General features: G+C 56.5%; 1 protein-coding gene across 1 annotated transcript; it reads left to right on the top strand.

The window, feature by feature from the left end:
• Positions 1–257: 257 nt before the first annotated feature.
• LOC148591376 (glutamine synthetase) lies at positions 258–6,884 on the top strand. Its single transcript, XM_088537679.1, has 6 exons — positions 258–431; positions 779–940; positions 2,633–2,779; positions 3,915–4,042; positions 5,623–5,822; positions 6,146–6,884. The coding sequence occupies exons 1-6, from the start codon at positions 266–268 to the stop codon at positions 6,465–6,467; spliced, it is 1,125 nt and encodes a 374-aa protein (XP_088393805.1). The 5' UTR covers positions 258–265; the 3' UTR covers positions 6,468–6,884.
• The last annotated feature ends 3,670 nt before the right edge of the window (positions 6,885–10,554 follow it).

Here is a 10,554-nt window from a genome sequence, read left to right as displayed (position 1 = left end):
CGCGGGCAGCACGCGGGGCCGGTAAGCGGCGCACCGCGGGTTCGAGCCCCGCGGCGGGGGCGGTGGGACGCGGGTTCGAGCCCCGTCCCGGCATGGCGCGGGGTGGGAAGGGTGGGCTCGGCTGTGATCGGGTTGGGAGGGAGGTGCTGCTGCTTGTTTCTACCTTAACCCCACCACGGGGCAGGCAGTGCACCAATGGGTGCATGAGGGTGCCAGGAGGCCAGGCTCACGGAGCACCCTGTCCTACCCTTGCAGGGCTGTCGTCATGTCGGTGTCACACAGCTCTAAGCTCAACAAGCTGGTGCGGGAGCAGTACATGAAGCTGCCCCAGGGGGACCTGGCGCAGGTCACCTACGTGTGGATTGACGGCAGCGGTGAGGGCGTGCGCTGCAAGAGCCGGACCCTCGACAAGGAGCCCAAGAGCATCGAAGGTAATGGCATGGCTTGTTTTCCCAGCATGTCCGTCACGTAGGTGCAATGGGCACCTATATAACCCACCAGGCTGCATAGAGCAGTGGTGCAAACACTTAGCCTCCTTTGGGCTGTGGTTTGCTTAATCCCTAATTGCGATGTTGGGGCAGGGAGGACAAGATCCTGCCGTGCAGCCCAAGACCCAAAGGCCTGGAGCCGTCTCAGGATTTGAAGCGCGTGGGCACAAGCGTGGCCTTTCCCCTGTCATTGATGGTGCTGGCTGTGCTGCCCTTGCTGCCCGCACACTCTCTCGAGGCGACACCACGTTCAATCCAGCCTTCCCCCCGGCCCCTCTCCCGCCTTGCAGATGTGCCCGAGTGGAACTTTGACGGCTCCAGCACAGCCCAGGCAGAGGGCTCCAACAGCGACATGTTCCTGGTGCCCGTACGCATGTTCAGAGACCCCTTCTGTCTGGATCCCAACAAGCTGGTCTTGTGTGAAGTACTCAAGTACAACCGGAAACCTGCAGGTGAGGCGCCCCATGCCCCCTATGCCAGCATAGCTCTTTAGGAGCCCTTACTCCCAAGGGCCGATCCCACGGAGCGAGCAGCTCTCCTCCCAGGAATGACTTGGCAGTGCTGTGCTGTTGGCTTAGGGCTCCAGGTTTGGCCGCTCCCAGAGGCGGTTTGGCTGCAGGAATCTGTCTCAGCAGGTGCTGCCAAGGGCAGGGAGAGCAGTCGGACATGGCCAGCGCTCTGCATGGGCTGCAGTGCGAGCGGGGCGCCCGTGGGCCTCGCAAGGCAGCCTGTGCTGAAGGAGCAACCCCCCCGCTCCGTAGGCCTAAATGTGCGACTCGTGTCACGGTGCCATGCTTAGGCTTTTACATAAGGGAGAGGGCAGATAACACCTTTGGAATAGGTGTAGGGGTGGTGTAGGTGTAGGAAACCTCGGTGTAGGGATGGAAGGTTGTTTTGGTGCCTGTGTTGTAGGCTTCTCCCTGTCTGTGGGCAGGAACCTGGAGCTGAGAGGAGCTGGTGCTGTAGTCTGGCTGGGGCAGATCCTCTGGTCAGTGTATCCGCAGTGCCCTGGAGCGGTGTCTTTATCGCCGAATCAGCAGCTTGGCCTTCGCCTCTGTCCCTCTGATAGAACCTGGCCTGAGGCGGGGGAGCTGCTTTGGGGAAGGAGTGGCTGGACATGAGCTGGGTGGCTCCCAGGGACATTATTTGTGCTTAAAAGCAAGGCAGGGGCCACAAGGCCAGCGCGTCTGCTGGTGGGCTCGGGGTGGAATGGGGAAGGGACGTCTGCACATCAATGTGCACTGTCAACACGCAGCGTCTTCCTGTAAGAGTGGAGGTCTGCAGGGAGTGATGAGGAAAGTCCGCGTTGGTTCCTCTTGATGCAGCAGGGAGATGCCATGGGGGAAGTGCTGTGGTGTCCCCAGCTGACTCAAGATGACGGTTTGTATTATTTTATTTTAAGAAGGAACCTTGTCTTGGGGGTTCTGTTATTTAGTGACGTGATGTGAACCAAGTGCTCAGCCCCAAGGCACTGTCTCAGCCCATGGTCTGGCTGCCAGTTCCTGGAATTGGGCTCCATTTACATTGAGGACTATGTGGGCTTGGGGGAAGCTCTTTCCTTTTTCTTCCATTAATGCAAGGCCAGAAGCCATGAGCAGAGCAAGATGTGTCCAAGGATAACCAAGCTGAGGGTTATCAGGTGGTGGGAGCAGAGTAAGGATGGGGGATGCGTAGTTGCTGCTGGCAGATCTGCTAGTCTGTTGGACGGGGCTGGGTCTGTCTCCTAACTTCTCGGTGCATCAGAGGAGGCCAAGGACTCTTGTGGACTGGAGGCAGCAGTTTTGGCAGTCGTCTAATGAAAACCTTCTTGGCCTGTAGCCTGATGCTGTGGTGATGGAGCTGTTCTGCATGAGCCCTGCAGCTGTGTAGATGGATTTTTGGGGATCTGTTATGAGTGCTTCAGTTGAAAGGTCTGACATCTCTCGGTCCATAAATCTCACCAGACTTTTGCTACAGTGCCTGTTTTTATGGATAAAGGAAACCCGTGAGCAGGAAACTTCCCAGGAAGGGGAATTCATTTAACTAGTTTCTTTGTGGGAAATGCTTTGTCATGCTTGGGGGTAGACCTCTCTGACTGGGATTAAATGGAGCATGGAGGATGCCTGCTGGCTGCATGTGGATCTAATGGAGGTTTCTCCTCTCAGAGACCAACTTGAGGCACACGTGTAAGAAAGTCATGGACTTGGTTAAGGACAGCCACCCCTGGTTCGGCATGGAGCAGGAGTACACTCTGCTGGGCATCAACGGCCATCCCTACGGCTGGCCTGACAATGGCTTCCCAGGCCCCCAGGGTAAGTGCCCCTTTCCTCTTGCCCACAGCGGGCTGCCTTGTGTGGTTGCCCCATGCCCACAGTCCCACTTGCTGTGATGCCCCTGGGGTCGGTGTCTGGCCCGAGCTCCGGCTTGGGGCGAAGTGGCTGTCCTGGCAGGCTGGGACCCTGCAAACCTGTATGCCCCAGGGAGAAGCCACAAGCCCAAAGACCCTCTCCCAAGCCTGAACTCAGGGTCTGGGCGAGCTGGGCTCTGTCCCGCTGCCCAGGACGGTGCTGCCTGACTTGGGCATCCTGCGTTGCTCCCCTAGCAGCCACACTGCCTGGCGCCTTGGGCACAGCTTGGCCACTGCCACAGCCCACGGGCAGCCGTTCGGGGCTGGGCAGGAGTGTGGGAGGTGTTTGCTGAGGGTGCTGAGCCCTGTGGCTCACGTGAGCCGGCCGGCAGCGCAGCTCCTGCCGGAGCCCGGTTACACAAACAGCTCAGCTGCAGGACTTGTTTGTCAAGGGCTGGAGAACTCAACCGGAAAAATCTCTGTGGCTGTTCATTAAAAGAGGTGGTTGTGCGAAGGACAGGAACTGCGGCACATTTGGCCCTCCTGGAGTGACGGATGAGCCTGAGCACCCCAGCTGCTGGGGGTTTCCCAACCTGACTCAATAGGCCTTTTGTATAGACTGGGCTGTTCTCAAACGTCTCCCTTCCCCTAGGCAGGGAGGACTCCATTTGACTTGCTTGAATGAGGAAGAGTCATATAAAATAACAACATGTTGAATTTTCAAGTCATGAACAATGTTGGCTGTTGTCAGAACAATCTCCAAAGCCTTAGGCCCTCCAAGGGCCAGTGAAGTGCCTGAGGGCAGGCCCTGCTTTCCTTATCTCCCAGTCACCTCCCAGTTTATGCATTGCAAGTCCTGTTTAACTGCCTAGATAAGGTTGAGGCTGCACAGCTGCAATGCCCTGAATTTCTTATGCTGCTGGCCCTTGGAGCAGGGGCCAGTGGCCACATGCACTGTGGAGGCGAGCACAGTTGAATTATCTATAAATCCCCTAAAGATGATTGCTGGTTGCAACACCTGTGAGTAGTGGGATTACACTGGAGCGTTGCTGTTGTTCCCCAAGGCTTTATGTGGGTGTTAACTCCTGTTTCTTTTTCAGGCCCCTATTACTGTGGGGTTGGAGCCGATAAGGTGTACGGGCGTGATATTGTGGAGTCCCACTACAAGGCATGTCTCTATGCGGGGGTGAAGATCTGTGGCACCAATGCAGAGGTGATGCCCTCCCAGGTAAGTTGCAAGTGGCTCTTCGTGGTCCTTGGGGAGCTGCTTGTTCTGGGCAGAAGTGACCAGGAGACGCTGTGTGTGTCTCAGCATGCCTAGCAAGGCCAGCAGTGTGGGCTTGGAAATACTGGTCATGAGCATCTTCCAGACATGCATCTTGCAGATCTGTGCTCACCAGCCCTGTTGCTGAAAGCAATGGCAATGTTTGACCCCCTTCCCAGGAAAAAAGGGAGTTTCGTGCTTAGGTATCAGTGGCCATCAGCAAACCTGTGTAGAAGTAGCACACCCTTTTGCTTCCAGAGGAGAGGAGCTGTGTGCTTCTGTGGTGCCTGGTTTTCAAAGTCAGAAACAAGTCAGAGTGTGGCTGGGCTAATTAGGTAACTTCCAGCTCCTCTGAGATGCTGACTCCAGTGATTCCCCGTATTGGCCAAGGCTTTGCCTGGATGAGAGCAGCTGCACGGCTAAAGTGTAGATGTGAGAGTTGATTTTCTTCTAAACCACCTCTGGGTGTAAATCCTTGGCCAAGGGGAAGGCCGGCTGTGCGCCAGGGTGCAAAACTGCACCAGGTTGCAACAAGCTCTTTGCATGGCTGCAGCCTGAGCTCTGGCAGCCCAGGAAGAGCTGGATGCTTTTTTTTCCTGGTTTCATTTAAATTCTCAAGCAGCCAAGGCAGGGCAAGCAAAGGCTCCTGCTGAAGGCTGGCTGGAGATGGGAGGTGAGCAGAGGAAAGCGGTCTGTGTCCCCAGGATCCGGGTGAGGGCAGCGCAAGCCAGCCAGAGCTGCAGAAGGAAGCGGAGCCGTGGATTTATGTGGGCCCTGTTCCTCTCCTAGGAAACTCGTGGGGGGCACGACCTTGTGGGGGAGCGGTTGGAGCAGACGCTGCTGGGCTCGGCTCCTGGTGGAGTTTGCCCAAGGAGCCCCTGATTGCATTATGCAGATGGCCAGACTGACTGGCTGTGTTTTGGCCCTGCAGCCTGCAAATCGCTGACTCTCCACTGCTGATCTGGCGGGCGATAAGCATGGGGCTTATCTGCAGGGCAGCCGAGGCAGGACTTTCAACTGCCCTGATATTTGCCCAGGCTTCTTCAGGGTCCTTCTTTGCTGCCTGCCGCATCCTGTACCTAGTCCCGGGCAGGCCATGCCTGCAGGTACCGTAAATGTCTCACTAGTCTCCCCTTAGTCACTGGAGGTAACGCAACGCTGTCTCTGGATGGGAGGGAGTACTTGAGTAAAGGCCTAACGAGGACCTCGAGGACCTTGTTAGTCCTGTGCCCTGCTATGGTGCTCAAAATTGCCGACAGCTTGAGCACCAGCTTCAGAGGAGGTGAAAGACCCTTGTTTGCCTCTGCTCTGATAGAAACCCTCTGATTTTCTCTAATTAGCCATAACCACTTTATTCCCATTTATCTTGTACCAGAACTGACCTGTCACTTCACTAGGTCATCTCCATCCCCCTTGTTCATTCCTAGGGGATAATCTGCAAAGTTTAACCGTCTCCTGCATTTTTAGTCCTTGCTGTGCTGGCTGGTGCCTGGGAAGACTCAAACTTGCCCGTTGTCATCAGCAGATCTTCTCTCCTGTTCCAGTGGGAATTTCAGGTGGGCCCGTGCGAAGGCATCGAGATGGGGGATCACCTCTGGATGGCTCGGTTCATTCTGCACCGGGTCTGCGAGGACTTCGGGGTTGTGGCCACCTTGGATCCCAAACCAATGACTGGCAACTGGAACGGAGCTGGGTGTCACACCAACTACAGCACGGAAGAAATGAGGAAAGAAGGTGGCCTCAAGTGAGTCCCCGGCAGGGATTTCTGTGGGCTGGAGGCTGCGCCTAAGGGATCTGGGCTAAGCCAGTGGAGAAGCTTAGTTCGTGGCTGACCTGTTGTAGGGTTTGTGTATCCTTATCTGATCACTGCACCAGGCAGGACAGATCCACCTCCCTCAGGAGCATTTTATTTCAAAAGTGATCTGTCCTATGCAGTGCCCAAGGCAAGTGCTGAGCACGTCTCCCAGGCTGTGCTCCTCCTCCTGGGAGCAGAGGGTCTCCCAGAAGAGGGAATGCTCTTTGAAGCAGGTTTGATGGCCAGCCTGACGCCATTTTCTCCTCTCTCAGGCACATTGAAGCCGCTATCGAAAAGCTGAGCAAGCGACACGACTATCACATCTGTGTGTACGACCCTCGCGGAGGCAGAGACAACTCCAGGAGGCTCACGGGCCACCACGAGACGTCCAACATCTTCGAGTTCTCGGCTGGCGTGGCCAACCGAGGTGCCAGCATCCGCATCCCCCGGCAGGTTGGCCAGGATGGCTATGGGTACTTCGAGGATCGGCGGCCCGCAGCCAACTGTGACCCCTATGCTGTCACAGAGGCCATCATGAGGACGACAGTGCTCAACGAGACGGGGGTGGAGACCAAAGACTATGCTGACAACTGAGGCCGTGGTGGGTGGAGATTTTTAAGTCTACACTAGCTTCTCACGTGGGATTTGTGCCCATGCACTATCCTCAGCTTTAAGTTCAGACTGTTTAGGAACCTCACTTCTGGTCTTGTGAAATGTCAGCATAGAAATACATATTTTATAGCAAGAGGGAGGGGCCAACCTATTTTCTCAACCCCTTTTTTTTGGGTTCCTGGTTTTAGGTCAGATGTGGGGCGTTTTTTAAAACTTGGATTTATTTTTTTTTCCAGTGGACTTTATACTGTGATGTGCAGAGATCCCTGTGTGGAAGCTGCAGCTGCTGCTGTTTGAACCGGGGGAGGGTGGGTGCTTTTTTCCATATCTGTGTTGTAAGGAAGTGGTAATAAAAAGTTTTCCTGGCTGCATGACAGCCAGGTTCCACTGTGGCAGATACGTTTGTCTGTAGCTCCTGGAGGTTCGGGGAGCATTTGCGTCTTGCTGACCAGTTGCTGCTGGGGGCAGCCCTGGACGGTGCTGTAGGACCTGAGATGCTACAGGACAAAATTTTCATGGCGGGGGTTGGAGCAGAGGTTTAACTGCCTGGCTGGAAAGCAGCAGCACAGCTCGGTGTAGCTGCGTCACTGATGCCCTGCGTGCCCGGGGTGCCAGGGGCAGAGCGGATTTAACCTGCCCTTCCAGATGGACATGGGGAGCAAAAGGAACCTCCTGGCGCTGGATGCCCAGGAGTTCCCTGGAGCTGAGCAGCTCTCCCACCCACGGTGGGGGCCCAAAGGCCATCTCCCTGAATTGTGATCCTCCGCAAGGCAAACAGAGTGGCCGCGGGCTGAGCAAACAGCGGTTGGGGAGCAGCTGGCAGCCGTTTACACAGGGCGGGCGCCACGGAGCTGACTCAGCACCTGGCCCCGTGATGCCGGCCCCGCAGCTGGAGTTTTTCTTCTTCTCTGAAGTGCTGCTCTGGGTCTCACTTTCTCCTCTGCTCGATGGCATGTTTGGCTGCTGCAATGGTGACTGCTTGATGCAGCTGGAAAATCTAGCTGGAAAAATTAGCTGAAGAGCTAAATGTGAAGCAAACAAAAAAGACTTTTGTGCTCTTTTCCTGCTGCGTAAGGGGGCTCAGAGCACTTCAGCTGTCAGCGCACGATGCTGTGCGGCCCTTGTAGGGGCACACGATGCTGTGCGGCCCCCTTGAAGGGGTTTGACTAACCCCTTCTCATTTCAGCGTGTCCAGCTCTCCTCTGAGCCCACCACATAAAGGCTGGGCCCTCGTCCCTGGATTTCACCCCTCAGCTAAGGAATCCTCTGCTTTGAGGGAAGAAGGGGGATCTCGGAGGTGAGCCAGGGATGTGCCCAAGCAGAGAACCGGAGCTGGGGCAGCCCTGGCCATCCTTTGCTGGGGTCCTTGGAGACCCATCCCTGCACACGCTCACTGGCTTCCAGTCTCCCTGAAAAGCCTTGCCAAAATGTGTATTTCCTTCTCATATTTATTGAGGTCAAAAGGGGCTAGAAACCACATGTCCAAGGATTCTTCTGCTGAGGGAGGAGTGATCTCCAGCCCTGGGCCTTTCTCCTGCTCCAGCCATGGGAGGTAGCCCTGGGCTGTCAGCTTGCGCCGGGTGCCCGTCTGTCCTTCTGTGGGCACGGTGCAGACAGGCAGAGATTCCCCCAGCAGCCTGGGGTGCCTAGAGCTCCTGCTTTGGCCTTGGGCGCTAGGGGAACGTGCGAGCAAGGCGTCAGTGCACTGGAGACAGCGGGAAGGCCCTTTCTGCAGCACTGATGCTGCGGCTGGATGCAGGCGCTGAGCTCCTGGTGCTCTGAGCACCTACAAGCTGGGTTGGCTGTGCTCAGACACCGTCTGATCATGCTTTGCGGGCAGCTCCTTTCCACCAGGCCATGTGTACAGGTGCTGGACTGCGCTCCAGAGTGGCTCGAACTTCATCTTGGGATTTTTCACTGTACAAAGCACCCAAGAGGGCCCTGCTCCCGTTGCAGCAGCTGGCCCTCTGGTGGGCAGCTGGTGAGCACGGCGAGGGTCCCCGAGCCTGGGGCCAGGCCGGAGGGACCTGCTCCCGCGGCTGGGGAGCACCGGGGTTACCCGGGATCTGCTTCTTGGGGGTTTGCTGCCCTCAGCAGGCTTGGATGCAAATAACACACGGAGCAGCTGCTGCCGTGGCTGGGCGCTCTGCAGCCACTGCCAGCTCTCCCGTCCCACCAGGGTCCCACCACTAGCTCTCCCGTCCCACCACGATCCCACCGCCAGCTCTCTTGTCCCACCAGGGTCCCACCGCCAGCTCCTCTGTCCCACCAGGGTCCCACCACCAGCTTTCTTGTCCCACCAGGGTCCCACCACCAGCTCTCCTGTCCCATCGTGGTCCCATTGCTGCTTCGTGACCAAAGGCAGTCATGGACAGCCCAGCTTGGGCTGGTCCCCAGGCAGCTTTTGGGGTGACAAACACCTTTATGCTCCCTGAAGAATCCAGGGCTAAACATGGGGGCTTGAGAATGTCACAGATGGGAGGAACGAGAGGTGACACAACTCTGGTGCTTCTACAGCTTGAATCCTGTCTGAAGCAGAAAAGATGGTTGACAAAACTCTTCCCTTCAAGGTGTCAGTGCAGAGGGGCTGGGCGCGCGTGCGGCAGGGAGCATCCAGCAGCGCCGCGGCTGTCTCCATGCCACCGCGCTGGATGCAGCATTGCTCTAAATGCCATTAGTCGGCACTCAGCTGAGGCCCTGTGGATTTTTTTTTCTGAGCCGGCTATAAAAAGGACATTGGAATTGCAATGCGGATGCTAACAATAGCATTACCCAAAGCCGCTGGCCAGAAATGAGGAGCTCTGCATAGAAAAAAAGACCCAAACAAAAACATCAATAATAATCTCTTCTTTTCTCCCTGCTCCCTGTCTCCCAGCCGGCACAATCTGCTTGGGTGTTTCCAGCTTTTAGCCTTGCTTCACGAGCATTAAAATGGTTTCAAATTAGATCTACTGAAAACTGATATTTGCCCCTCCCTTTCAAGGCCAGCGATTATATTTTGGTTTTATAGAAGAGTATCTTTGATCTCAGAGGCTCTTGGCTCGCAAGACAAACCTCGTTACCAGCAATTCACTGTTGTCAAAACGCGACTGCAGCTGGGGGGTACCAACATCGCATGTGGGCATCCGACGTGTTAGAAGAAGCAGCGGAGTTGGCTGCTGAGCTGCTTTGGGGTCCATGCGGTCCCTAATGGGATGTGGGCCCATGGATATTCATCTGCTGCTCTCCACAGGTGGAGGTGCCCCGGGTGACAGCAGGTTCTGACAGCAGGTTCTCATCCAGCCAGTGATGGGGTCCCTAGCGCCCCGTAATGCTCCCCATAAGGCGGCTGGGTCACTGTGAAGGGAAGGCACTCCCTGCTGCACGAGGATGCGTCACACGGCCAAGCAGCTGTGGTGGTGCTGAGCACCCACATCCCCGCGAAGCACCCACCATCCCTGCTGAGCACTTGGCTCAGGACGGGTCCAACCAGCAGCACCTTGTGCAGGCCTGCAGCAGCACGGGGCTGTCAGGGGTGCGGAGTGGCCCTGGTCTCTGTTTGGGTTAACCTAGTGAGTGGCTGGGGTCTCGGTGACAGGCGAGCAGGGCTACAGGGATGGTGGTGGGGCTGTCCAGAGCCCCCTGCAAGCTGGACGTAGGGCTGATACGGCCCTGATCAGCCTCACCTGGGCCCAGGAACCCATCTGAGTGCAGCTCAGGGTCAGGGGTGTTTGTTCAAGCTGTGTTGTAGGTCCCCAAGTCAGCTACTTCTTCGCTCTGGAGATGTCTCAGCGCCCTGAGATAGTCACTTGCTTGATGCTCTTGGGCCTTTGCGACCACTCTGTCCTTTCCCAGAAGGTGGTGGGACAAGCCTGAGAGGCCCAGCCTGGCCCAAGGGAGTCACTAGCTGTCCTGGTGGAGTAGGGAAGACTGATGGACATGGTGGTGGGTCCACATGAAAGGCCCCAGAAGTAAAGAGTCAAGTTGGAAGAGGTGGGTTTGGGGTTGTGGGATGTACGTATTACAGGGCAGATCTTCTGGGGAAGGGAGCTTGAAGGTCCCATCTGCTGTGCCATGTTTGGTGTTTGCT

Source organism: Tinamus guttatus, unplaced genomic scaffold (assembly GCF_059628265.1).
Source record: "Tinamus guttatus ecotype Peru unplaced genomic scaffold, ASM5962826v1 Tinamus_guttatus_pri_ptg000846l, whole genome shotgun sequence".
Lineage (NCBI taxonomy): Eukaryota > Metazoa > Chordata > Aves > Tinamiformes > Tinamidae > Tinamus > Tinamus guttatus.
The sequence above is the reverse complement of the archived record's forward strand: the minus strand, read 5'-3'. Positions and strand labels throughout refer to the sequence as shown.

Bases quoted from the DNA above. Each gene is read 5' to 3' on its own strand.
- LOC148591376 (XM_088537679.1), top strand. From the start codon at position 266: ATGTCGGTGTCACACAGCTCTAAGCTCAACAAGCTGGTGCGGGAGCAG. The intron at 432-778 runs GTAATGGCATGG...CCCGCCTTGCAG, and splicing joins GGAGCCCAAGAGCATCGAAG to ATGTGCCCGAGTGGAACTTT. The intron at 4,043-5,622 runs GTAAGTTGCAAG...CTCCTGTTCCAG, and splicing joins CAGAGGTGATGCCCTCCCAG to TGGGAATTTCAGGTGGGCCC.